This window comes from Oryzias latipes, chromosome 2 (assembly GCF_053564925.1).
Source record: "Oryzias latipes strain Hd-rR chromosome 2, Olatipes_Hd-rR_3.1".
Classification (NCBI taxonomy): Eukaryota; Metazoa; Chordata; class Actinopteri; order Beloniformes; family Adrianichthyidae; genus Oryzias; species Oryzias latipes.
In genome coordinates this window covers 33,428,512-33,456,335 of record NC_136238.1, presented here as the reverse complement: position 1 = coordinate 33,456,335, position 27,824 = coordinate 33,428,512, and the positions used below count along the sequence as shown (strand labels likewise).

At 42.0% G+C, this 27,824-nt stretch overlaps 2 protein-coding genes across 3 annotated transcripts in view; one reads left to right on the top strand and one right to left on the bottom strand.

Annotated features, from left to right (window-relative positions):
• LOC144986974 (uncharacterized) overlaps positions 1 to 27,824 on the bottom strand; it is a 239,984-nt gene that overhangs the window by 99,829 nt on the left and 112,331 nt on the right. The gene's annotated exons all lie outside the window — the stretch shown is intronic.
• On the top strand, positions 113 to 26,348 carry LOC144987958 (uncharacterized). Of its 2 annotated transcripts, XM_078937856.1 has the most exons (4): positions 113 to 479; positions 12,782 to 13,204; positions 19,785 to 19,844; positions 20,811 to 26,348. In XM_078937856.1, the coding sequence occupies exons 1-3, from the start codon at positions 308 to 310 to the stop codon at positions 19,829 to 19,831; spliced, it is 642 nt and encodes a 213-aa protein (XP_078793982.1). In that variant the 5' UTR covers positions 113 to 307; the 3' UTR covers positions 19,832 to 19,844; positions 20,811 to 26,348. The 2 variants fall into 2 exon arrangements, 1 of the variants encoding a protein (XP_078793982.1); XR_013651650.1 differs by lacking the exon at positions 19,785 to 19,844 and having other exon boundaries at positions 352 to 479.

Below are 27,824 nucleotides of genomic sequence, written 5' to 3'. Positions count from 1 at the left end.
TTAAAATATATTTCGTGACTTAAAATGTTGCAAATTATTTTCGTAAAAAAAAAAAAAAAATATTCGGATTATCGAAATGTAAAAGGCTTTTTTCAGAATGAAGTCATCGGCGTGACCCGGAAGTAAACAGCAGCGTGCGGTGCTAGCAGCTTGTAGCTAACTTTTGTTCAGAGACCGGCGGCGGTTTTGTCCGGACGTTCGTGACGTTTTTGGACCGAAAGGAGGATACGAACTGTCAGCTTCGAGTGAAAAAGCAGCGTAAAGAAGGTGTTTGTGGGAGTTGGAGCTGAAGATCGGAGCAGGAACCATGTCTTCCCTTCAGTCTCTGAGAGAGTTGATCAGCGAGCGACTAGCTGCTGCTGCTGAAGAAATCTGCAGACTCTGTGAAGGAACCATCGTCCAGTACGAGCAGGAGCTCTGTCGTCAGCGCAGACTGCTGGATGTCATCTGGAAACCACAGCTGCAGCTCCACCACATAGGTATGTGACCTTCATCAGAGAAACAGAGAAGAACACAATTGAACAACACACGCACGCGACAATATGACATTTGGCCAAAATGTGCAAGAAATTTCAGCAATGAGTCATTTAGCATAAATCTTCTTTAACTTCAGGACAATGTCAGAATAGATGGATCACTGTTTCAGTGGAATTTTGCAGCAAAAAAAACTACAGAGTAGTTGACAGCATGCTAGCATCAGATAATAAGATAATTGTAGGCAGATATTGGACAGAACAACGTCCTGCTGATGATTCCAATAAGAAAAAAATTCCCTGATTAAATTGAGAGATGACTTAAAGCTTAACCTGTTGTCGCTTTCTATGGAAGCGAATCTGTAGCATAATTAAAAATAAAAGTCAAAACCAGAAATGCTTTTTCATTTTCAAAATGAAGCTGCATTCTTTGACTCATAATTATAATGAAAAAACAATCCACCAAAATGCTTTTTCATTTTCTACTTCAACATTGATTATTCTGTCACTGAACTAAAATGATAAAGAAAATGGTATTTGACATCTCTCAGTGCCTGCGCTAAAGACCTCCGTCTGCAACATGTGGGCTTATTTTACCGTGTCTGAGACCAACTACTCACTCGCTGTTTGCAAAACGTCTTCAACAGAAGTGTCACAAAGAGGGTGAAAGGTCAAGCTTTAACACCACAATCTCACAAGCTAGTTGTAGATTTACGAGAAAAAAAACTCGTAAACTTAAGAAATTAAAGTGGAGGTGAGCATACAGAGCAGCTAATGACGTCAGGTGACAAAGGGATATCTGGGTATGTGAATGAAAGAAAATAAAGCTGCGGTCCTCTACACCCAAATGTGTCTTTGAGCTCCTTATTTTACATATGAAACTCTGCTTTACCAACACTGACAATAATTTGATTTTGAGTCGCCAAAAGGTTCTGAAATTTTTTGTTTTTCAAACCTATCTGGAATTAAAGCTTCACAAAAGGATCCACATATTTCATCTTTAAGCTAGGCTCCAATAAACGGAAAACTTTGGTGTTTTTTCCTCGTTAATCTATGGCTTTGTTCTTGTAAATTTGACTCAGAAGTTGTGATTAAAAAAAAAATTATAAACTGCCCTAAAAATCCATTTTAAGCGTTAGTACTCATTCAAAGAAAAAAAAGGAAAGTTTCTGGGCATTTGAGAAGTATTTTAAAATATCAGTAGACTATCGGTATCCGGATTGGTTCTAAAAAGTCATAATGTTGCATCACTACTACAGAGTGTATCAATGTTTAATCTAAATCTAATTTGAATAAAAGTTTTAGCTTGGTACATTATGTGGATAATCTTAAAATGAACTTTTTACTCTATAGATGATCAAGAATTTATAACAGATTACGAATTAGTCAAACTTCCTTCAATGCAATATCTTCAACAAACATGTTCCAATAAGACACTCCTTCTCCATAATGTTTTGGCAGGCCCCCAAAATATAGCAATATAGGCCCCCAAGAATAGCAAAGACAGCAGTCTTCCATGCCTCCCAGAGTTCATCAAGATTCTTTGGTTTGGTCTTCCATGCTTCCTCTTTCATTCTACCCCAGACATGCTCAATGATGTTCATGTCTGGTGACTAGGCTGGCCAGTCCTGGAGCACCTTGATCTTCTTCGCCTTGAGAAACTTTTGATTTTTTTGATTTGAAATGGTTTATTTCAAGCAATCAAAATAGAAATAATACACAAAAACAATATAATCATCAGTTATACATTCATACAGTATCTAATCAAACTTAGGATAATTAGACATAATTAATAAATATTGCTTGAAAGGGAGTGGAAGGAAGCGAACTTATATAATCCCACCCCGTTATACTATAACCATTTTATTACATGATTTATCAATATCCGGTTCCCAGGTTTTATCAGACAGAATTAAGAATCATAAGGTATCAATAAAGCACATGCCAAAGATGAATTACTTAAGTACTACGTCAAAAATAACTATTTTAGAAATCAACATGGCAAATGCAGCATCTGAAATATATGCAAATTATGTTACTTTTAAAAGTCATTCATATGCTTTAAAACATAATACTATATCAGTAAAATAGACACAACACTGTTTCAGGAATTTTCATAGCAAAATTTCATCAAGTATCAAAAGTTAAAAACATGTGCAAAGTTATGCTACATTAAGAAAGATTTTTGAATCAATTTATCAATTTTAGGAGCTAGTGAAGTAATATCATCAAAAGTCAATCAATTTAACAATTTTCAAAAGTGATTAATCATTTGTTTTACTCTTTTTATATTTTTTTTTGTATTTTTTTTTTTTTTTTTTTTTATATAATAAAGTAATGCTGTAGGGGAAAAATAAAAAGGGTCCCTAAACTGTCGAATTGTCCAAGGTTGGCATTTCTTCTTTTACTGATAACAGCCGATTTTCTTGGTTTAAACAGTTTATAGTTTTCTTCCATGTTATGTCTGCAGACATTAGATTCAGGTCCATATCCTTCTTCAGCTGATATCAGCTGCGGTGAAAGTTGAGGTCAAGTTGTCTGCAGGTCAGAACTCTGCTGTTATTCAGGTGACGTCAGACATACAGAGAAAGTGATGATTCCAGGTGTCATATTTCTTGAAATTATTTGGCTCTTTGATTTATTACTCCACGTTGTTTCAGACAACCGTAATCAAGCACTTCTCAAAGTCCTTCATGGTGTTCACGACCAGAACCTTGGCCCGGTCCTCTGGACTGAGCGGTGTGACGTAAATCCTGCAGCCTTTAACCCAAGTGTTCTCAATCTGCTTACGCTTCCTGAGAAGCCGTGCATGTTTTGAAATTTCAGCATTCCTTCTGGTCAGATGGTCGTTCAGATAAACAGCAGATCCTCTGAGATTTTTGCGTTGATTCATCAGAGCTAGCTTGTGTTTGAGATTCACAAACCTGATGAGGATCGCTGGTTTATCCGTCTCCTTTCTCCTGGGGAGCAGGTGGCAGGTCTCGATGGTATTGAGATCCAGGGAAATCCCTTTAGATGTGAGAAATGAATGTATTTGCTGTTCCAGCGTCGCTGCACCAATCTCCGTATTAGAACTGCTAGCTACGCTAGCGCTAGCATTAGCAGTGCTAGCTCCAGCTGCATTCAGCTTCGCTCGAGGCTTGATCGGTAATCCAGTGAGAATGACATTATTCATCCTTACTTGCTGTTCCACATCGTCCAGTCTTTTCTCCAGAATCTCGACCCGGTTTTCTCGCTGCTCGTTTTGAGCCCGAAATCTTCAGAACTCTTCCATCATATCCCAGAGTGGTGTTAGCTTAGCCGACACTTGATCCATAAAACTTTTCAGCGTTTCTTGAATAATGTCAAGAGACTTTTTGAGATCTTCATATTCCTGGGGTTTCTTCGGGGGCATGGTCAGCTCTCTTTTTTGGAGAAAAATCAACTTTTTAAGTAATTTGAAGATAGTTGTATTCGCAGAGAGGCACGCCACGCGTCCTGCTGTATAACCCGGAACCGGAAATTTTTGATGTAGAGATGGAAGTATGAGATGGAGCGCCATCCTGCTGCAGAATTTGACCCCTTTTATGGTTAGGAATGGAAGAGGTAGCTAATACTTCTTGATATTCTAGGCTATTGATATTGCCTTCCACCTTGCAAATGTTTCGCACACCCCCATACTGGATGTAACCCCAGACCATGGTTTTTCCACCACCAAACATAACTGTTTTCTGGGTGAATCTTGGGTCCATGCGGGCTCCAGTTGGTCTCCTGTGATGTAATTCAACTGAAGACTCATCTGAGAAATCCACCTTCTGCCACTTTTCCAGCGTCCATCCTTTTAGCAGGCTGTGGGCCTTGGCAAATGCCACACGTTTGTTCAATTGCCTTTTGTTTAGTGCTGGTTTCTGGGCACTGATTCCACCATGGAGGCCATTTGGAGACAGAATTCTACAAACTGTTCTGGTTGACACAGGGACTTGAGGTGACAAGACCTGGTGGAGCTCTGCTGCAGTGGAAAAGGGGCTGGCCTTGGATTTTCCAACCAACAAACGGTCCTCCCAAGCAGTTGTCTTGCGGGGTCTGCCGGACCTGGGCTTGTCAAAAACATCTCCAGTCTCTTCAAATATTTTTATTCTTTGTACTTGACGCTGAGACACATTGAAGGTGTCAGCCACCTCAGCAGTGGATCTGGTCTTCAGCCTCTTGATAATCAACGCTTTGGTCTCAGGGGGAATCTTAGGCATGTTGTCAGAGGTCAATTCAGGCCTCCTCATTCACAGACAGAGTGTATTATGTAAACCTTACAAAATGCTACTTTTTTCAAAGGTGACGCTAAACTTTTACTGGATTATGGTTGGTATTGATGTTCATGATTATCAATATTTCAATGTTAAATCTCACTTGTAGAATCTGTCTGATTATATTTCAGACAAAACATGTTATTTCTGGTAGTTTATTATGGAATGAACAGACATGTAAATCTAAATGAATACATTTGTACATCAAATAACAATATATGAAATAACTCTTTTATTTCAGAGCACAGTCCATGTTATTTGATGATGGGTAACAGTGACATGGATGATATTAGCGCTTCATCCCATCATTTCAGCTCACTGAGCATGTATACCGTAAACTAGGATGCATGCTAAAAGTCAGTGACGGCTAGCGAGACCGCACTTCCACAGATGTCGGCTCACTTGACCGTGGTCTAACTCCCCGGGAGATAAACCAATCATTTTCCTGTTTTACTTTGTGTACTAATTGTGCTTTACAAATGAAATTGCCATGCCTTACTCTCACAAGTACAATTCACCAGAAAGTTACTTAAGTAAATGTAATGCATAACTACCCACCTCTGCGTATATATTTATTTTAACACATTCATCTTTGCTGATAATTTACTTTTTCTGCTAGTCCTGTGTTTAGACTTGTTCTCCTTCACCTGACCTTTTGAGCTGCCCAGGCTCTCTCTGCCTCTGCGCTGCACGTGGCGTGCTCCCTCTACTCACACACATACAGTTTCAGCAGCACACAACCTCATTCAACAGAAGTTTCTGTCTTGTGAGGAAATACGAAAAATTTACTGAGTTCTAATTATTGATTTCCATTGTATTTATTTCCACTACCAGCTGCGTGCGTTGACACGGCCTCCCGCCAGAGGATTTTGTGTTTGGGGGGGGGGTTTATTACTGTTTTCTTTCACTCCGTAACACCAAACATGAACACACACTATTAGGGTTCAATGGAATTCATTACGTTTTGTTTGGGAACTATTTTGTGCTGCGCAATGTTGCGTATGGTGTCAATTCAGCGCCTAAAGAATTGTGCATCTAAACGGTAAAACCAAGCATCAAAACCCTAAATCTGAGAATCAAAATGCTATGATTTGCAACCAAAAGCTATAACACAAAGCACAATCATGTGTCTCAGTTCCCAATTTGTTTTCTCGACATTCTGAAATCCTGTTTTTGAGTTACAGTTTTATTTTGAAATCCTCTTTTTGAGTTGCGCTTTTATTTTTTTGCAGTTTTGATTCTAAAACCTTTCGACATGTAAAAACACCGGCACCTGTGTACGAAGCGTAGCTGCTCTGATGCTTGGTCTCATAGTGCCGACGGACATTTTACTCATTCATCACGGCAACATCGTCAGTGTAAATCAAACAGACACACTTTCCGTTGATTTCCTTAAAGAAATATTCATTTTCCCACCGTGTTTGAAATCTTCCACACTCACTTGGTATCTTGCGTTTCTTCGGTGCTGCCATTTCTGGTGACTCGTGGTAAATATTCTTCTTTGCTTAATTTTGTTTGGTGGAGAAACACCTTTCTGTGAACGACTCCATCTAGTGTTGAAACTAAAAAGTGCAACAGAGTTGAGCTCAAGTGCATGTGCGGGCCATATTCAATTATATTTTCAAAATTTGCTGCTGGCCAATAAAAACAGACCCGCGGGCCGCGGTTTGGACACCCCTGCATTAAAGTCATGAAAAGAGCTGAAAACCCTGCTAGCATTGAGCTACCTAGCATGCTAACACAGGAGAACAATGGTGATAGTTTGTCAAGCAACATCTTAATTTCTAACATCTTTTTTCACTAGCAGCTACTGGTGGAGCTCCTCATCTGACTGTGCTGGTGTCCTCCATAAAGTACACGTTTGATCATTTAGTATAGCAAAATATTTGAAAAACATGAGAGACTAACCCTTTGAAAGTGGTATGTTGACGTAAGACTCTGTGTTATTCGGTAGCCAATGAGCTTCTGGATGTCGGGGCTGTCCCGCCTCTCCTCCCCTTGACTGACATGTCGCTGTTTTTTCATGTAAAAAGGTTTTAGAATCAAAACCGCAAAATATAAAGGTGCAACTCAAAAAGACGATTTCAAAATAAACTGCAACTCAAAAACAGGATTTCAGAATGGCCAGAAAACAAATCGCCAACTGAGAAATATGATTGTACTTTGGGTTATAGCTTTTGGTGGCAAATTATAGCTTTTGGTTCTCAATTTATGCATTTATAGCCTTGGCTGAGGCCCTGCTGTGGAGGTGCCCACACTGGACTGTGCAGCTGACCCTGGTGCAGTGTGGTGTGGTTTAGACCTGGGGCCTGTTGCACAAAAGTAGGATAAGGGATTAAGCCAGGATATCTTGGTGATCCTGGCTCAATTGATCCCCAATCCGGTTGCACTAAAGCTGGATAGGGGGCAGGAGGATATGTTATGGTATAAATTACCATGGAGATTTATTCTGTGGAGCTAGCCTCCTCCAGACCAGGCTAAATTCCAGGATCTATTTAATCTCATCCCTAATGTCAGTCAGCAGTCGCCACAAATGGAAACCAATAGTTATTTCACTGCTCACTGTACATTGTTATTAGATTAGATTAGATTAGATTCAACTTTATTGTCACTGCACATGTAGGTACAAGGCAACGAAATGCAGTTAGCATCTAACCAGAAGTGCAATAAGCAGTAAGTACAGAATAAAGGTCTATAGTATGTACAATAACTATACAGGTAAATATTATGGACATAATTTACAGATATTAATACTATAAGCACGATATACAGATAGGTGTACTATGAACAAACTATTCAGATGGGCCATGTAAGAGTGTATGAACACTATAGGCAGAACTATGAATATAATTTACAGTATTGCAATGGACAGTAAAGTGCATGGAAAATATTACAATGTGCATATGGATTATACAGTGTTCCCGGTTGAACAGACAGTAGTGCAAGTAATAACAAGTTACTGTTTTTGCTTGCTGTGAATAGATAAATAATTCAGAGTGTTGAAGAGGGGGGGGGGGGGTCTATGGTGGTATGGGGGGTGTTTTAGGGGTGTCAGAGGGAAGAGTTCAGCAAGGAGACAGCTTTAGGGAAAAAGCTGTTCCTGAATCTTGTGGTCCTTGTCCGGAGGCTCCTGAAACGCCTCCCGGAGGGGAGGAGATTAAAAAGTCTGTGGTCAGGGTGAGAGGAGTCCTTGAGAATGCTGCGAGCTCGACGTAGACAGCGTTTCTTCTGGATGTCCTCAAGAGCAGGAAGTGGTGTCCCTGTGATGCGCTGCGCAGTTTTCACCACCCTCTGCAGTGCCTTGCGGTCAGCCACTGAGCAGTTCCCATACCAGACTGAGATGCAACTCGTTAGGATGCTCTCGATCGCACACCGGTAGAAGTTCACCAGGATGGATGAAGACAACTGGTTCTTCTTCAGTGTCCTGAGGAAGAAAAGGCGGTGAGCCTTCTTGACCAGGCTGGAGGTGTTTGTGGCCAAGGACAGTTCCTCCGAGATGGTGGTTCCCAGGAACTTGAAGCTGGAAACACGTTCAACAACCATCCCGTTAATGTGGATGGGGTCATGAGTGCTTCAATTCTTCTTCCTGAAGTCCACAATGAGCTCCTTGGTCTTGTCGGTGTTAAGGAGCAGGTTATTGTCAGCGCACCATGTGGCCAGGTGCTGTACCTCTTCCCTGTAGGCAGTCTCATCGTTGTCACTGATGAGGCCAATCACCGTGGTGTCATCTGCAAACTTAATGATGGAGTTGGATCCATGCACGGGCTTGCAGTCGTGGGTGTAAAGGGAGTAGAGGAATGGGCTCAGCACACAGCCCTGTGGTACGCCAGTATTAAGTGTGATGGTGGTGGAGTGGGTGTGACCTGACCGAACATGCTGAGGCCTGTTGGTCAGAAAGTCCATAATCCAGTTGCAGAGGGAGGTGTTGATTTCCAGGTCTCCAAGTTTAGTGGTCAGCTTGGAGGGAATGACGGTGTTAAATGCTGAGCTGAATTTAACAAACAACATCCTAACATATGTGTTGTTATTGTCCAGGTGTGTGAGTGCAGAGTGCAGCACTGTGCATACTGCATCCTCTGTGCTTCTATTTCTGCGGTAGGCAAATTGGTGTGGGTCCAGTGTGGGTGGGAGGCAGTCTTTGAGGTGTGCTAGGACCAGTCGCTCGAAGCACTTCATAATGATGGGTGTGAGTGCCACGGGGCGATAGTCATTCAGGCACGTAGGGGAGGAGTGTTTCGGTACTGGCACAATGGATGTGGACTTAAAACATGTTGGCACAGTTGCCTGGGAGAGGGACAGGTTGAAAATGTCTGTGAAGACCCCTGCAAGCTGCTCTGCACATGCCCCAAGCACACGTCCAGGAATGCCATCCGGGCCAGCAGCCTTGCGTGCGTTGATCCGGCTCAGTGCAGTTTGGACATCTGAGGGGGTGAGTTTAAGGGGTTGGTGGTCTGCTGAGGGTGAGATTTTGGTGGCCGTCTCCTTGCTGTCGCTATTGAAGCGAGCACAAAAGTCATTTAGCTCGTTAAGGAAGGAGACGTCCGTGACTGTTGGTGTGGAGTTGCTTGACTTGTAGTCACTGATGATCTGGATGCCCTGCCACATGCGTCGGGGGTCAGAGTTGGAAAAGTGTTCCTCTACCTTCAGCTTGTAGCAGTACTTGGCCTTTTTGATGCCCTTTTCAGGTTTTACTGTAGGTCTGACCGTCATCTGACCTGAAAGCAGCGTTGCAGTCTTTCAGCAGGAGTCGAACCTCCTTGTTCATCCATGGCTTCTGATTAGGGTATGTTGTTATCTGTTTTTCTGTTGTTTCACTGTCAATGGTGGAGTTGATGTGATCCAGTACAGAGGAGGTGTAGATATCAATGTCCGTGTGAGAGCCACAGGCAGCCTGTGAAGCAAACATGCTCCAGTCAGTGTGTTGAAACCTGTCTTGAAGTAAAGTGTCTGCTCCAGTTGGCCACACTTTGATGGTCTTCACTGATGGCTTCACACGGTTGATGAGGGGTGAATACTTAGGGGTGAGAAACAAAGAAAGGTGATCAGACTGTCCGAGGTGGGGGAGGGGGCTCGCGATGTAAGCTCCATTGATATTTGTATAAACATGGTCCAGAGTTTTGTCTCCTCTGGTGTGGCAGGAAACATGCTGGTGAAATTTGGGGAGTACTGTTTTTAATTTGCAGTGATTAAAATCACCCGCGACAATAAAAGCAGCCTCTGGGTGAGCAGTCTGTTGTTTGCTAATGGCTGCATGAAGTTCGTTCAAAGCAAGCTTGGCATTAGCATCCGGTGAGATATAGACTGCGGTTATTATGGTGGAAGTGAACTCTTGTGGCAGATAAAAAGGTCTACATTTAACCATGAGAAACTCTAGGTTAGCTGAGCAGTGTCTTCCAACAATGACAGTGTTCGTACACCAAGCTTTGTTGACATAAATGCAGAATCCACCACCTCTTGTCTTGCCGGAGTCATCTGCCGTTCTATCTGCCCGGAGCATGTAGCGTCCTGCTAGCTCAATAGCATTGTTGGGTACGTCGTTGTGTAGCCATGTTTCTGTGAAAACCATGACATTGCAGTCCATGAGTCTCTTACTGTGGGTGATGCGGAGTCGTAACTCATCCATTTTGTTCACCAGTGACCGCACATTAGCGAGGAAGATGCTGGGTAAAGAGAGCCGGAACGGTGTTAGCTTTAGCTTGGCTCTTACGCCTCCGCGCTTCCCCCGCCTTTGTTTACGATCCCGACGCCGCCTGCGAGCACTTCCGCCCGGCCGGGTAGAGTGCGAAGCCTCGGTTGTTCTAGCGATCTCAGGGATGAGTCGAAGATTGGTGATAAAACTGCTGGTAAAGTCCTCACCGATATCCAAAAGCTTGTGTCGGGTGTATGATTTTAAAGCAAAGCTGTTCAGTACGAACAGACCCGAGATGAGCAGGAATAATACTGCAAAATTGCAAAAACTGGAGAGACGCTGAGCCTCGCGATGTGTTCGCGCCGCCATCATCACATATCATCACATATAACTAGACCCACTGTCATTATTTAAACGTTCGTGATCATTAATTTCAATCATTTTGGATAAATAATGAGTTTTAGATGATGTTGCTATCATTAAATAATTTACAGTTTCCCATAGACTGTAAGGCTATATATAAAATGATAGAATATTAGGGCCACAGAGGGAAACAAAGACAAGTCATAATATTGTAACCAGTTGTTTTAAAGGAGGACAGTTGCTAAAATGACAGATGTGGGGCATTTCGTGAAATTGTATCACATTGTCATAACTATCAAAACTGTAAAAAGAATATGTTGCTTTTCTGCAGAAAGAACCAGCCTCATAAATTTATGACTTTATCCTTTTTCCTCAGTGGGGCCCTAGAACTCTGTCACATAAACAAATACACATTCAATATGAATATAAAAACACAATGTGTAACATTATGTTCCTTTATTGAATAAGGACAAAACAAAGCAGGTCAACTACACTCAAAAAACGTTCACTTTGAATGAACATAAAAAAATTATGGAAATGATTTCCACATGATTAGATAGCGTTACTTGAACAAAAACGAATCATATTGGTCCTACTTAATGTACTTAGGTTCAAACTAATAAATTTAAGTTGATTCAATCTAAATACTGCAGTTGGACCCAACTTTAAATTAATATTGTTGGTCACTCTCAAAAGATAAAAGTTGATCCAACTTAGTTGAATCACTTCAATTGGTCACACCTCATTAATTTAAGTTTATTCAACTGAAATTTGTATGACTACCCAACACAATTTATGTTGATATAACTTAATTTTTTGCTTTTTATTTTATTTATATATCTGACATTGATAATGTTTTCGAAAGTTACAGCCTATAACTTTCACATCAAAGACATGAAATACGCAGCAAAGTCCCACACCACAAGACAGGAGTTCCAATACCACGATTTCTTCCTTAAGCATAGTAACTTAAATATTGTACCGCACAAGGGGTTTGGTCATCATTCTCTCCAACACTCTAACTCATGGTGCAGAAAAATAAATAAACATAACAGTTTAAATCACTAGTTAAAACAGAGTAAAACAGCTAGACAATAAACCCCATGGACAAAAACTCACACTTAGTTCCAAATCTGCCCAGATAGACAAAGAAAATGGAATCCCACAATTCCTTGCGATTACTAATGTATCCAATTTAACGGTATCATGTTGGATCAACATGATTGAAATTAGTAACTTTTAAATGGATTATTTTTATGTATGATCGACATGATTCATTCACGTAAGATTCACAAACATAACATTTTCTGTTTGAAATGACAAGTTATATTTTCATAAAATTAATTTGCTGGTAATTTAATTTAAAAAGATTTTGAGTGTGCTTTATCACTGTGGCGGTGTTGCCTATCTTCTTAATTATATCTTTTACCTCCTCTTATGCCTCCATGAGGATTTGTGCTTCCGATGGGGAAAGGTACGCGGCTCTAGTTGCCATGGTAAATCAGTGAATCTGTGATCTGTGGCGGGGTCTATTTGAGTGAGCCGTGAGCGCGCAGCTATCCAGGATTGGTTACACCTGGCTTGATGAATCCATGTCTGCTCATTCTGGCTTGGTCTTTGTGCAACCAATTAAGCCTGGACGCACATGTTTTGGATTCATTGGCTCAGCTAAGTCATTAATCCCGGATGTCTTAATTCTACTTTTGTGCAACAGGCCCCAGGTCTTAGACCAGCAGCGCACGGACACACACACACGCATAGTCATTCTACAACACCTATATAGTTAGTTCATTATGTAGATAGTTAGTAGTTACTGTTATCTGTTAATAAAAGATACTTTGTTTTAATTGTATTCATGTGTAAAGCGGGCACCAGGGGATTTTGTTTTCTTTTGAGGGGGGCCTGCGGTTAACCGTGACACTGCGCCCCCTGCTGGTTCATCACTGTGGTGATAAAAAATCCCACACCATCACAGCTCTATCCAAAAGCCCTGTAAACGAATAAAATTCTCCTTGTTGTGTTTGTGTTCCCTGCAGTCCTCCCCCAGCATTGGATGACTGAAGAGGAAGATCAATGCAACCAGCAGAGGAACTTCAGAGTGGAACAGGAGGAACCAGAACCTCTACAGATTAAAGAGCAACAGGAGGAACCAGAACCTCCACAGATTAAAGAGGAACCAGGGGAACTCTGCATCAGTCAGGATGAAGATCATCTTGATCTGAAGCAGGAGACTGATACCTTGATGGAGATTCCTACTTATGAGGACAATGACAACATTGAAGCAGATCTAAACAATCAGCAGAGCTTTAATGTAACTAATAGTCAGGATGAAGAAGGAAACCAACATGAAGAATCAACATCAACTACAGATGAAGAGACAGACCCACAGAACAGAGATCAGAGGAAGAGGAGGGACAAAAGTCATGTCCAAAGTGTGGACAGCTCTCACATGTCAGCAGGTCAGTGTGACTCTGATCTTCATCTCCACACTATCGGTATGTTCACTTCAACAACGGTTCTATCTTGAGCTTCAAGCTCTCCAAAAATGCAGTCCATCAACAGCGTGTCCTGGAAGAGTCTCTTCTGTCCCTTCCAGTTGAAAAGACAAAAGATATTGTTGTTCAGTGCAGCCCACAACATTCTTCAAATCAGATGATCTTAGTTAGTCCCTCCAGCTAACGACAAACAGGAAACCTTAACAGATCAAAGAGAAAATTGTTAGCAGATAAAAAAGTATAATCTGTTTTGTCGTCTGTGGTTCTAAGTTTGTAGTTCAGTTCTTTTCAGCAGATTTCTCTGTCAAACCCAAAATCCCATCTAAACCTCTTTGATGTCTCCATGTCTCCAATTCCAGACATTCAGACAGATTCTATTTCCAAAACTACATTTCAAGCTAAAACCCAAAGACAGGGTCCTGCTCATGGATCTGCAGACAGAAAAGATTCAAACTGGAACACATCAGTGAAAAACTGCTTAGTGTCAGAATTGTTCTCCATCTTTTCTGGACTGATTCTTCCTCCAGTGCAGCTTCATCTTCAAATCAATTCAATTCAATTGTTTATTTCAAATCAAAACAAAAATTACATAAAATAAAATAAGTCAAGACAAGACTGAAAATTTGATTTGAAAGGGGATTGTGCCAAAAACAGTGCAAACTGAGGATGATCAAGGTGCAGGTAGTGGGCTGGTGACTGACTAGTGATTGAAGTGTAGTTTAAGGGGGGGAGATGTTAAAGGGTGTTCAAGAGTCTGACTGCAGAGGGAAAGAAACTGTTCTTGTGTCTGGAGGTTCTGGTCCTGATGGACCTTAGCCTCCTGTCTGAAGGGAGTAGTTCCAGTAGGTCATGTCCAGGGTGAGAAGGGGCGGCAGCTATCCGGCCTGCACGTCCCCGGGTTCTGGAGACATATAGTTCCTGGACAGATGGGAGGCTGCAGCCGATCACCTTCTCTGCTGAGCGCACAATACGCTGTAGCCTGTTAATGTCCCTGTTTGTGGCTCCAGCGTACCACACAGTGATAGAGGAGGTGAGGATGGACTCTTCTATGATGGTCATGTAGAACTGCACCATCATCTGGGCCGGCAGCCGGGCCTTCTTCAACTGCCGCAGGAAGTTCATTCTCTGCTGGGCCTTTTTGAGCAGGGAGCTGATGGAAGGCTCTCACTTGAGGTCCTGCGTGATGGTGGTGCCAAGGAAACAGACAGAGTCCACTATGGTGATGGTAGAGTCTGTCAGAGTGAGAGGGGATGAGGGGGCTGTGACTTTCCTGAAGTCCACTATCTTCTTGGTGTTCAGCTCCAGGTTGTTGATGCGGCACCACGACCCCAGCCGGTCCACCTCCCTCCTGTAGGCAGACTCATCATCATTAGAGATGAGCCCGATGAGGGTGGTGTCATCTGCAAACTTGATCAGTTTAACAGAGTCATGGCTGGAGGTGCAGCAGTTAGTATACAGGGAGAAGAGCAGAGGGGAAAGTACACAGCCCTGTGGAGTTCCTATGCTTGAGGTGAGGGAGGACCAGACGCTCGAATGACTTCATGACTACAGACGTGAGTGCCACAGGCCTGTAGTCATTGAGGCCAGTTATGCAGGGCTTCTTGGGGATGGGGACGATGGTGGACAGTTTGAAGCAGGCCAAGACGTGGCAGGACTCCAGGGAGGTGTTGAAGATGTCTGTGCAGACCACTACCAGTTCACCTGCTCAGGGTAGCAGGGGAGATGCCATCCGGGCCAGGAGCCTTCCGTGAGTTTTGCTTCCGGAAAAAGCTTGAGCATCTCCTCTTCTGTCACTGAGAGGACAGTGGTGGGGGAGAGGTTGTCCGGGGGGCTCATACTGTCCGCAGTGATAGTGGTGGGGGAGGAATGTGGCTCCAAAGTTGCTGAGGAAACCTGTTCTGTGAGGGCGGTGGAGGAGGGGTGTGGGACTTCAAACCTGGCATAAAAGGTGTTAAGCCTCTCAGGCAGTTGAAGGTCGTCAGCAGCATGTTGGGCTCTGGGCTTGTAGTTCGTGATTTGCCTGAGCCCTCTCCAAACAGAGGTGACGTCGTTGACAGAGAATTGGTCTTCCAGGCGTTTATTGTACCGAGTTCTTGCCTGTTCCACCTCTTTTGAGAACTGGTACTTAGCAGCCTTATAGCTCTCTTTGTCTTTTGCTCTGTAGGCTGCTTCTTTCTCCTTCCTCAGCTGTCTCAATCTGGGTGTGAACCAGGGTTTATCATTGTTATAAGTAACCCTGGTTTTTATTGGGATGATGCTGTCCTCACTAGGGTTGGGCGATGTCCCCTAATTTGGCCGTTGACGATGTTTGCTGTCAACCATCGGGATGGACGATGACATCGTCGGGGGGGGGGGGTATTTTTACATTTTTCGTTCTTATATAACTGCTATTCGTTATTTTGTTTTTTTCATTTTATTCCCAACTAATGGTTAATCCGCGATGATACAGTATAAACTGAGGGAAGTGACTTTAACAGAAAAAGTAACAAGCAAGATAGAAAAGAAGTGTAGTCGCTCCTGCACTTATTAATTAGTGAAGTGGAACGGCGGAGCGCGGACTTAAAGCTTTGTGTTTGATGGGAAGGGGGGGGGGGGGGGGGGGGGGCTACATGAGCGGTATGTGTGGGAGATTTAAGACTGCGATCCGTCCCGCAGCTCTAGGGGTACAAGCTATCAAACTCAGAACCGGGTCTAAACGTGTGTCTGAGCACAGCTCGGATCGTCAGCACACACAGCGGTTTGAGCTTCAAAGCAGAAATGTCGCTCAGTCCTTAGAAAACATTCAAACAATCACGTGGATTTGTGTTTCCAGTCGTGTCCCGACTAAATAAAGGCTGATGTTATTCTTACACGTTTACATGCAGCGCCACCCAAAGCTAATGTTGTTAGCCCGTGTTAGCATACTGCTAATCCTGGCTCCGTTCAGAAAAAGCACTGACCACTCCACACGGATTAAAATTCAAATGATGAGCGAACAGGTGTTTCATAATAACCGTAACATTATTAAAAGCAGTTTAGAAGATCGTCTCGTATTTTACCGAGCTGACATGTCAATGTATATAGCCGCTCGGTGCTGTTATGGTTTTGTATTGAATTGTTACATTCAATAAAGTTTGGAAAAAAAGCCGCTCGGCGGAAGTTGTATCCCCTTCCGGTTTTCAAACTGCGCATGTGCGAATGATTTATTCCGACCGAAATTGTGACCTTAGTGAACGTTTTTATATTCTGAAAACATTTTTCTGGGCCCATCTACACGGTTGGATTCTAATCCGACCATTGATCCCATCAAGATATTTTGTACATGTAACCGCGGCTTATGGTGTCGACGCGCAACGTGGCGGGGGCGTGGCATCACGATGGTGGTCTCTCCATCGGGATGTCAGTCACCCATCACGATGGACGATGATATCGTCCATCGGCACAACCCTAGTCCTCACAAAACTGAATGTATGACGTCACAGTGTCTGTGTAATCATCCAAACTCTCTGTGGCAGCTCTAAAAAGAAAAGAAGCACTTGATCTGTCGTCCGTTTGTATTTTTAGACTTGGAAAAGAAAATGATCATTTCTTCTCACAATGACTTTTTTCCCCCCTATGGGGTCATAAGGGGTCCATTCACTCAGTGCTGTTACTACCCACCTATATAAATGCTGCCACTTCTTTTCAATCAAACTTTAACATTTTACACAACGTACATTACTTGTGTAATGTACGACAGCAGCTACTTCCCGTTCCAAATAGGTTATGGTAATAGGTTGGTTATGCTGATTGTTGATCTGATCGTGTTGCATGTAAACAGTTCATTTGGATCCTGTGTCACTACTGCTGTGGTTTACGTCATGCATAGACGGTGCGGTGCTCCAGCTTTGGAGCACATATGGAACCGACCGGCTGCTCTGCGCCACCAAACTGTGTCTCTGAGCAGAGCAGCCGGAGTGATAGCTCTGTGTTCGAGGACAGGCTGCTGTTATTCCCACATATTTACGTGAAGCCAAGAGGCAGATTGCAGGATTTACCACATGGATTTTATGTTTTTTAAACAAGGCTAATGTTGTTAGCGCATGTTAGCCCACTCATAACTCTGACTTCTTCCGACTCTGTTCCACTACAAAAAAATTACTGAACACACGGATTAAAAATAAAATGATGATCTAACAGGTGCTTCATTATAACCATAACAATAATAAAGGACGTTTAGAAGATTGTTTACACCGGGACTCATTTCCTCTTCTGGTATTTTCAACACTACTGCGCATGCCCAAATGATTTATTCTGACCAAAAGTGTGACCATGTGAACGTTTGTTCTAATCGGAAAAAGTTTTTCTGGGCCCATGTACACGGTTGAATTTAAATCCGACCGTTGATCCCATCAAGATATTTTGCCCATGGATCTGCGGCTATTGACAAAATAGATTATATCAGAACATTACGTTGTTAGCTGCGGTATCTTTTACAGCTATTAAGAATTTTGGACCAATCATGATCCATATTTGAAGAAAAAAGTAATTAATTGACATACAGTTATCTTTGTTGTAGTAGGACAACAGGGTCATGATTAGTCAGTACAGAAAGTTTGGTGAAAATAGCTTCAGTATCTTTAGAGATATTGAGCATCTTTATTATGATCAAATATAAACAATCAAATGAGTATTGACTTTCTCACAAAGTATTGATTGTAGCATGAATATGCTGACGAGTCTTCATTACCATATAAATGTAGAAATTCATTTGTTTTTGAGAGATGATTTATTTTTACAGAATGGTCTTTCCTCGGATATTGCACTTCGTTGACAACGGTCTCTTGGCAGCCGTCTCTCTGCCGTGTCTCCATTTACACCTCAAGAGATCACTTCTCATTAAAAGTCAGAGGAAAGAAACATCTTTTTAATTTTGAAATGTATTTGTAGTTCACTCAGTTTTAGCGTGCTGTGATTCACAGCAGCAGATTCAAGCAGTTGAAATCACTGATTTGAGATTGGAACTCTAGGACAGGGGTCGGCAACCCAAAATGTTGAAAGAGCCAAATTGGACAAAAAAAACAAAACCCAAATATGTCTAGAGCTGCAAAATATGAAAAGCCCTATTTAAGTCTTATAATGAAGGCAACACATGCAATATGCATCTATATTAGCTTTATTATCCTACTATTAAAATGACTAAGTTGTTTCAAATACATAATGAACATTAACGATTAAATGTTTATTTGCCCTGCAGTGCATTCTGGGAGAACGACGCGTCACATGACTGCTCTGTTGTGCAAGTTTAACTAAATTACAATATCAATAAATTATGTTTCATTGCTTTGATAAAATTAAAGAAATGTAATTAAGAAATCCGATTTTTGATGTCATTTTTATTTTGAGGATTCGAACAAAAAACAATAAAATGGAACGTGCAGGACGAGCCCCCTCTGGGAATTAAACAGAGTGCAATAAAACGCAACCTGCGTTTATAAAAGAGAAAAGAACAGCCTTTTGAAAAGGTAAAATATATAAAATCAAATGAATACAGCAAATGCCAAGCAAGTCAGTGTAAGGGTGTAAACACAGCAGCATCGTCTTCTCTTCTTTTGCTGTACATTTCTGCAAAGACAGTCAGCTTCGCTCGAATGACAGAACAGCTTCAAGCATTTGCGGTGCCTGCAGATTTTCATTCGGCTGGTTTTGGTTGCTTGTCAAAGTCATGTGATCCACCAAAACGTGCAGCTTTTCCAGCCACTCAGCATCTTCCAGTTGCGGGTAGTTCAGGTCTTTGCTTTTCAGGAATATTTTCACGTGTTCTAAACAGACGACAAAGTGACGCAAAACCTCACCCCTGGACAGCCACTGGACTGTGTTGTGTAGCAGGAGATCAGAATATTCGCTTTCAACTTCATCAAGCAATGCACAGAACTGACGGTGGTTCATTTACATCAGCCACCTGCCTAGCGGTCGGCTAAAAGTAAAAAAAAAGCCCTGCTGGTAGAAACGTGTGTTGCAGGCTATGTCGCAAATCTTCGTTGACAGAAATGTTGAAATTTAATATTGTAGTGGCGGTCATGTGTATTTTAGGTCTGTTAGCAGCAGGGGATTGTGGGATGGGGTGTCCTGATCTAATTAGGGATCAGCAGGAGTATTTCTGTTTGCCCACATTTCTTCTCATATGGCAGTTTTGTTGTTCCATCTTAGTTTATTCTTCCTGTTATGTTGTTTCTTTATGTTGCACCATAAGTGTGGGAGGGGGAGAGGTTGATGACACATGTGCAATGTTCAATGTGGTGTGTGTTCGAAATAAGTGGGCTCGTTATGCCGGAAAGAAGACTGTGCTTTCAGCTTCTCCTTCTGCCTCCTCCTCTCCTGAGACTGTTCCGAATCATGCGGTGTACGGGACACGGACAGTTCTCCAGTGCAGCCAGTTGATTGACAGTTCAACTAATTGACAGCTTGGTTCCCGTTTCTCCCGCTGCAAGTGACGTATCTGTTGGACGTTACAATATTTATTCTACTCATTTTTACAGCACTGGAAAACCGTAAAAATATTTGTGTCTTGTTTTTCCTCCTAAAGAAACTGCATCTCCTGAGCCACGGGTTGCCGACCACCGCTCTAAATGAACACATGCAAATGGTAATTAATCAGTTGGGATTTTATTTGTCAAACTTTACAGCAGAGGATTTTTACACACAGACGCAGACTTTTGGTTTGCCACATTCTATTTTACAAGTTCTCGCATCAAATCTTCAAGCTCATCCATGTTGACACAGTTTTACCATCCACACTGCCAGAATCACCTCCAGGCTAACACACACACATAAACACACCCACCAACACCACCACAGACAAGTTTCTGACCCCGATTGATGGGACCCTAGACCTCGGTCCTGGAGATGATTTCTAAATAAAATAAATACAATAACAGACATGTGAATGTAACTTTATTAGCAGAATATTCCGGAACAAAAAAATTTGGATGATTAACACTGGCCTGAAAAATTAAGTGCACATTTATTTTTTTGTTCCAGTCGGGTCATGCCGTTTTAAGAGCATTAACAGATCTATTCTGTGGCATACACTATCTTTGAGTAACGATGTCAACACAACAGAGCATTCCCCACACAGGAATGCTGATCCTGTGGACATGCGCACTGTCACCTCCATCACCTGATAGCTGTTGAAGCTGAAGTGCAATGACGTTTCTGACCGTGGAAGGCGGATCTTCCTCCGGGGTTCTCCTCCCCGTGTGGACTTATTGCCGTTCTCCATAACTGAGCTACACAAACTGAACGCGCGCTCACACACAGTCTTACTGCACGCGACCCCCCCCCCCCCCCCCCCCCCCCCCCAAAAGGCAAGCGATTGCAGAAACCTGTGAGAGTCTCGGCGGAATACCGCGAGTAGCATTAATTCCACCTCAACGCAAAGTTGATACACTTGCAGGGAAAAAATAAACAAACCGAAAAACCAAAACGGTACGAACGTGAACCGAACCGAAAGTGCCGTACCGAAACGGTTCGGTCCAACTACGTGTACCGTTACACCCCTAGCATACAGTCACTATAACATATAAAATGGCCTCTACTTGTGTTTCTGCAGAACTCCCCCAGTGTTTGATGACTGAAGAGGAAGATCTCTGCATCCAGCAGAGGAACTTCAGAGTGGAACAGGAAGAACCGGAACGTCCACAGACCAAAGAGGAACAGGAGGAACCAGAACCTCCACACACCAAAGAGGAGCAGGAGGAACCAGAACCTCCACAGATGAAAGAGGAACCAGGGGAACTCTGCATCAGTCAGGATGAAGATCAGCTTGATCTGAAGCAGGAGACTGATACCTTGATGGAGATTCCTACTTATGAGGAAGATGGGAACAGTGAAGCAGATCTAAACAATCAGCAGAGCTTTAATGTAACTGATAGTCAGGATGAAGAAGGAAACCAACATGAAGAATCAACATCAAGTACAGATAGAGAGACAGAATCATCATCAACTACAGATGAAGAGACAGACCCACAGAACAGAGATCAGAGGAAGAGAAGAGACAGTAGTCATGTCCAAAGTGTGGACAGCTCTCACATGTCAGCAGGTCAGTGTGACTCTGATGTTAAAAAAAATCCCAAGAAGACAAATCTTGGTAAGAAACACAAACAATCTCAAAAAGAAGAGAAACTTTCCTCTATCAAGTCTGGTAAAAACTCAAGAATAATTACTAACCCGTCTGACTACATGGAAACTGGGTCTGATGAAAGGTGTTATATCTGTAAAGAATGTGGTAAAAGCTTTTGTAACAAATCTCTGTTCAAAATTCACACAAGAATCCATGCAAAAGATAAGAGATTTTCTTGTACAGGATGTGAGAAAAGTTTTAGTCGCAGATCTAGTCTCAAAACACACATGAGAATTCACACAGGAGAAAAGCCTTTTTCTTGTAAAGAATGTAAAAAAAGTTTTAGTCAAATATCTACTCTCAAACAACACATGAGAATTCACACAGGAGAAAAGCCTTTTTCTTGTAAAGAATGTAAAAAAAGTTTTAGTCGAATACATAGTCTCAAAACACACATGAGAACTCACACAGGAGAAAAGCCTTTTTCTTGTGAAGAATGTAAAAAAAGTTTTAATCAAATATCTCATCTCAGAAGACACATGAGAACTCACACAGGAGAAAAGCCTTTTTCTTGTAAAGAATGTGATTCAAGTTTTAGTTGCAGATCTAGTCTTCAGACACACATGAGAACTCACAAGACTTTCTCTTTACAAAAAATGTAATAAAGGAGTTAGTGTAAATTCTAAATTCTAAACTTTTCTGATAAGAGGTCGACACTTCAACCTCTGCACCACAGTCAAAGACATTATTTTACAGGAGGGAAAAATTTGATGGCCTCCATACCATATTGATGAAGTAACTTCATTAGAGGGAGGCACAAGTGAGTATTTAATGTGAAGAAATGAAGTTTTCTACAAATGTATTGCAATAATATGATATTTCTACTTTCTATTAGTTTTTTTAGGTTTTCATTTTCTCTACATAAAAAGCAAAAAAAGTAATGGATCAATACATTTGAATATTTGTGTAATGATATTAGAAAAAAAGTTTTACTGCTGACAAAATATGTACAACCTTTTTATAAAATGAATTGTTTTAGATGTACCTGCAAATAGAAATGAGTTGTTTGTTTTGAGTCATTAGAGCTAATTCTTGAATGTCTTCATTATGGTTGAAATGTTTTTTATACATCTTTAATTTTAGGCAAGGCAAGGCAAGTTTATTTGTATAGCACAATTCGTACACAAAGTAATTCAAGGTGCTTTACAAAACAGAAAAATGCATTAAAATCACAATACATCATAGACATAATCAACGTAAAATTTTCTTCAAAAGAAAAGATAAAATTAGAAAATTGATTTAAAAATAAAGGAAGGAAAGGAAAGAAAAGTGCAGATAGGACCTTTCAGTCATATACACGGCTAAACAGAAATGTTTTAAGTCTAGATTTGAACATGAACACAGAAGAGGCCTGTCTTACGACTTCAGGGAGGCTGCTCCAGATTTTAGCTGCAGAATATTGAAACGCTGATTCCCCTTGTTTAGTTCTGACTCTGGGTATCAACAGGAGGCCGGTCCCTGAGGTCCTCAGAGTACGAGATGGTTCATATGGCACTAACATGTCAGAGATGTACTTTGGTCATGGAGAGACTTGTACACAAGCAGAGCTGCTTTGAAGTCTATTCTTTCAGGTACAGGGAGCCAGTGCAGAGACCTGAGCACAGGACTAATGTGATCATACTTCCTGGTTCTGGTCAGGACTCGAGCAGCAGCATTCTGGATGCACTGAAGCTGTTTTACAGCTCGTTTGGAGAGGCCGGTGAGCAGGCCGTTACAGTAGTCTAACATACTGGAGACAAATGCATGGATAAGTATCTCCAAGTCTGGCTTTGATATAATGTTTTTGATTTTGGCAATGTTTTTCAGATGGTAAAATGCCGCTGATGTTACTGACTTGATATGGCTGTTAAAGTTCAGGTCAGAGTCCATGATTACCCCTAGATTTCTGACTTGATTTGAGGGTTTAAGAGACAGAGAATGAAGGTAGCTGCTGACACTTTCTCTTTGTTTCTGTGGGCCAAAAACAATAACTTCGGTCTTGTCTGAGTTTAGCTGGAGAAAGTTGTTCTGCATCCACGCACTGATCTGTTGGAGGCAGTGGCTGAGTGAATCCACCGGCCCATATTCACCTGCTGTCAGTGACACATAGATCTGAGTATCATCTGCATAGTTGTGATAAGATATGTTATTACTTCGTATTAACTGCCCTAGTGGCAGCATGTAGAGGTTGAACAGAAGGGGTCCCAGGATCGATCCCTGGGGCACACCACAAGTCAAGGCCATGTAGTCTGACAAGCAACTCCCAATTTCAACAAAGTATTTCCTGTCTTCTAGATAAGACTTGAGCCAATTTAGGGCAGATCCAGAGATGCCAACCCAGTCTTGGAGTCTGTGTAAAAGGATCCCATAATCAACAAGATCAAAGGCAGCACTCAGGTCTAGCAGGATTAAGACAGAGACTTTGCCATCATCAGTGTTCAGGCGGATGTCGTTGGTTACCTTGATAAGAGCAGTTTCTGTGCTATGATGGGGTCTAAAGCCTGACTGGCAAACATCAAATGAATTGTTTAATAAGAGAAATTCAGGGAGCTGTTGGTAGACAACTTTTTCAAGGACTTTTCCTAAAAATGGCAGATTAGAGATAGGTCTGTAATTATTCGGTACAGTGGGATCAAGACCGCTCTTCTTCAGGAGAGGTTTAATGACTGCAGTTTTTAAGGCCTCTGGAAATATTCCAGATTGAAGAGACATGTTAACTATTTGAGTAATTGGTGGCAACACACTGTTCAGGAGAGACTTTAGAAATCTAGTGGGTAACACATCAAGGCAGCATGTAGACGAGCTCAGACGGGTGATGGTCTCTTGGACAGTTGGGTCAGTGACAGGTACAAAGTGAGTCAGCTTAGAGTGAGTAGGTGGCCGTTGGATAGTTATATGTGTTGTGGAGTTGATGGCCTTTTTAATGCCATGAACCTTGTCATTAAAAAATACAGCAAACTTGAACACTTTTAATGTGATCAGTGAACATTGAATAAACATTTAAACAAAAGTAATGACTGCAGTATATACTTTGTTAGGTCAAGTAATAGGGGTGTAACAGTACACGTAGTTGTACCAGAACGTTTCGGTATGGCACTTTCGGTTCGGTTCACCTTTGTACCGTTTTGGTTTTTAAATTTTATACATTTTTTTGTTTTTGTTCCCCCCAATGTATTAACTTTGCGCCGAGACGGAACTAATGTTAACTGCGAGTTTTCGCCAAGACGCCATTAGAAAAATATATACGGTATATCAGGATGACCCAAATGCAGGACCAGACTCCAACGTTGAGGGAAGATCCAAGATATTCTCAATGGATCGCCGATTTCCTGAGTCACCATGGAAACGAGAAAAAAAGAGAGAAGGCGCTACACTTCAGTGAGACGGAGTCTGAGATTTTAATGACGGCGTATGAAGATTATAAGACCATAAAAAATTCTGATGGATTCTGATGGACCTCATAAAGATGACTCCTCCCACTTTGGTTTCTGTCAAATGTAGAAAAACCCAAAGACCAAAATCAATCCAGCTTGGATCAATTCTGTCTTTCAGATCTTTGGAAAAACTGAAAGAATCTCTGCATCCCAGATTTCTTCTTGGCTTTTGGTTTCTGCAGGTTTTTAATCTCCTCTTTGATCTGATTGAATGTGTCCATCAAGGTCTTTGAAAGCATCATTTTCTCCTCCTCCTCCTTCTTGTTGAGGGTCTCTGTGAGTGAGGAGATCTCCCCCAAAAGGGAGGACTGTTCTTGCTGCCGTTCACTGCTGCCATTCTCCTTCCAGGTTCTTATGGTTCTCCATCAGAGCTGGTCTCCATGGGACTGTTGCCTCGCTCTGTGGTGTCAGTCAGTCAGTCAGGAGGTGGGAGGGAGGGAGGGAGGAGTCTTTGTCCTTCTGGACATGTTGTTGGATTGGGAGCATATCAGCTTGGAGTCCAGAGGACTCCTTCAGCTGTTGGGCTGAGAGTCTGGGAGCTTCAGCTGTCCTGCTTTTCTCTGCACTGACAGCAGCTTCCAGCTCTCTCTCTCTCTGTCTCTCTCTCTCTCTCTCTCTCTGCAGGATTGTTGACTTGGTCTCAGCCACAGACTGCTGACATGTTAGCTGATGTTCCAGCTGAGTCAGCACTTCTTTCCAAGCTGGAGGAACTCCTGCAGGAATCTCTGCAGGAGTTCCTCCTGCTCCTTCTTTCCCAGAGTTCCTGCAACCAGACGGAGTCTTTGTGCTTTGGATCTGCTTCTCTTGGATGAAGCGCTTGGTTAGCTCACTTTGATCTCTTTCATGTGGGACTTTGTCTTGAAGCGGATCAAACTGAAGGTGGGACTCCCAAAGCAAACGTTCTGGGATGTTTGCTTCAGCTCTGTGCTTCTGTTCTCTGGTTGCTTCTTTGCTTTGGTTGCAGAGACTTGGAGCTCTCTCTCTCTCCATGCATATCAGCAGCTTCTTTGGAGGCAGAGGCAGCTGTGTGGGAAGTCTCTGCAGGTCCAGAATCTTCTGATGGATCAGCAGCTGCTGCAGGTTCCTCTGGGTGGAAACACTTTTCTGCCAAACAGAACATCTGTTTGTCTTTGTTTGGATGGAAAACGGAGGAAAAAAACTTCTTTGGAGAGAAATCTGCTTTGTTTCTTGTTGCTATGAGGTTGTTGAACAAATGTGGTCACTTTCACAGCTTCACTTCAAATGACTTCCAAGAGACAGAAATTATACATTTTCAGTTTATTAAAATAAGTTTGTGAAACATTTTTTATGTTTTTTTTCTGTAATTCTAGGTCTGATGTCTTCATACATGATGACTAAAATAACAAAAACCAAACCAAATCAGTCAGGTCTGTAGTTTGAACTTGGATTAGAAATGAGAAGGGCGACACCTTCTGGCTGTATTCAGAACTGCATCTTCTGGTCAGAAAAGTGTTGAAAAACCTCAATTGTGTCTGTAAAATGTCTGCAGCTTTTTTGTCTGAAGACATGAATAAAGTCTGGATTTGATCCTTAATGAATCTTCATATTTCTTTGTCCTTCAGTCTTTCTTTCAGTCTCAAACACACTGGTTCATTTGATCCTAATGAGAACATGTGTGAGGCTCCAACATGGCTGCCTTCACTGCAGCTTCCTCTTCACAGCATGTGTTTGTGGATCAACACACAAACAACAACAGGTGCAGGTGAAGAAGTGTTGCTGTTGTTGCCTTTGCCTGCTTCCAGCCTACAGGCACAGTTTTCTGCTCCATATGAGCTGGAAAAGAAAATGAATGACACCAATTTTAGGATCCCAACTCATGACAAAGAGAAGAAATGTGGAGTTTGTCACGTCAACATGCTCAAGCCTTCTTTTTCCAGAGGGGAGTCCAACTGTCCTTCTAGTGATGCTCCGGTAGTTTCAGTCTCCATGTGTTCTCGTCCTTTAGAAGATCAGATTTCAGAGGATGGGCTCGGAGAGAAAAGTGGAGTTGTGCTACTGCTTGTTTGGGAAACTCTGAAATCTGAAGCCAACTAGAGAATTTCTGCTCATATCTTTCTCCACCTGCTGGTGGTGACATCATGGTTTGATGGAGGAGAAGTTGTTGCTGTTTTCTGATCCTCCTGGTCAGGCTGGAAACAGCCTGGAGATGTTGTTCATCCATCACAGGGTTTGGTCCAAAGCTCCAGTGCAGCCTCTCACCTCCTCCACCTTCCTCTTTGAGGGAGGCAGCAGAAGCTCCTCCTCTTCTTCAGCTGGATGATGCTGTCCTCCACCTGCAGCTGGACCTGGATGTTCTCTCAGACCATGTGGCCTCATGGATCAGAAGGTTGAGGGTTCAAGTCCCTTCATGGTTGAAGTCAGACAGAAGAAGAGTTTGGTTTGGATCCTTTCTTGTCTTTCTGTTCTCATTGAGTCTCTTCTAGTTCCAGGGGGGTATTCTAGAAAGCAGGTTATGCTAGCTCCCACAGTAAGTTTGAGGCTAAGGAAGTTGATAACCTTAGTTATCGGTTCCAGAAATGGAGGTATGTTTCAGGGAAGGTCAAGTTGCCATGGCAACTCATGCTCTGAACATAACCTGGTCTGGAGCAGGTTTAGTTGAAGGTTAGTTTGTTTTCAGAGAGGTGAAGCAGCATGACGCGTCCATTTGAAGATGATTTAGTGGATGAAAAAGCTCAGATAATACTTTTTCCACCATGAGAGGGTGAATAGACCACATATGGATGTTGAAAAAATAAACTTTTTTTACTTTTATTTAACATAGTTATTTACGGAAGAGGATTAGGGCCATGGAGAAATAAAAAAAAAGGTCATAGACAATTCTGACTTTAAAGTCAGAATTCTGACTTTAATCTCAGAATTCTGACTTTAAACTCAGAATTCTGACTTTAAACTCAGAATTCTGACTTTAAACTCAGAATTCTGACTTTAATCTCAGAATTCTGACTTTAATCTCAGAATTCTGACTTTATTCTCAGAATTCTGACTTTAATCTCAGTATTCTGATTTTATT

Bases quoted from the DNA above. Each gene is read 5' to 3' on its own strand.
- LOC144987958 (XM_078937856.1), top strand. From the start codon at position 308: ATGTCTTCCCTTCAGTCTCTGAGAGAGTTGATCAGCGAGCGACTAGCT. The intron at 480-12,781 runs GTATGTGACCTT...TGTTCCCTGCAG, and splicing joins GCTGCAGCTCCACCACATAG to TCCTCCCCCAGCATTGGATG. The intron at 13,205-19,784 runs GTCAGTGTGACT...TTCCTCCTAAAG, and splicing joins CAGCTCTCACATGTCAGCAG to AAACTGCATCTCCTGAGCCA.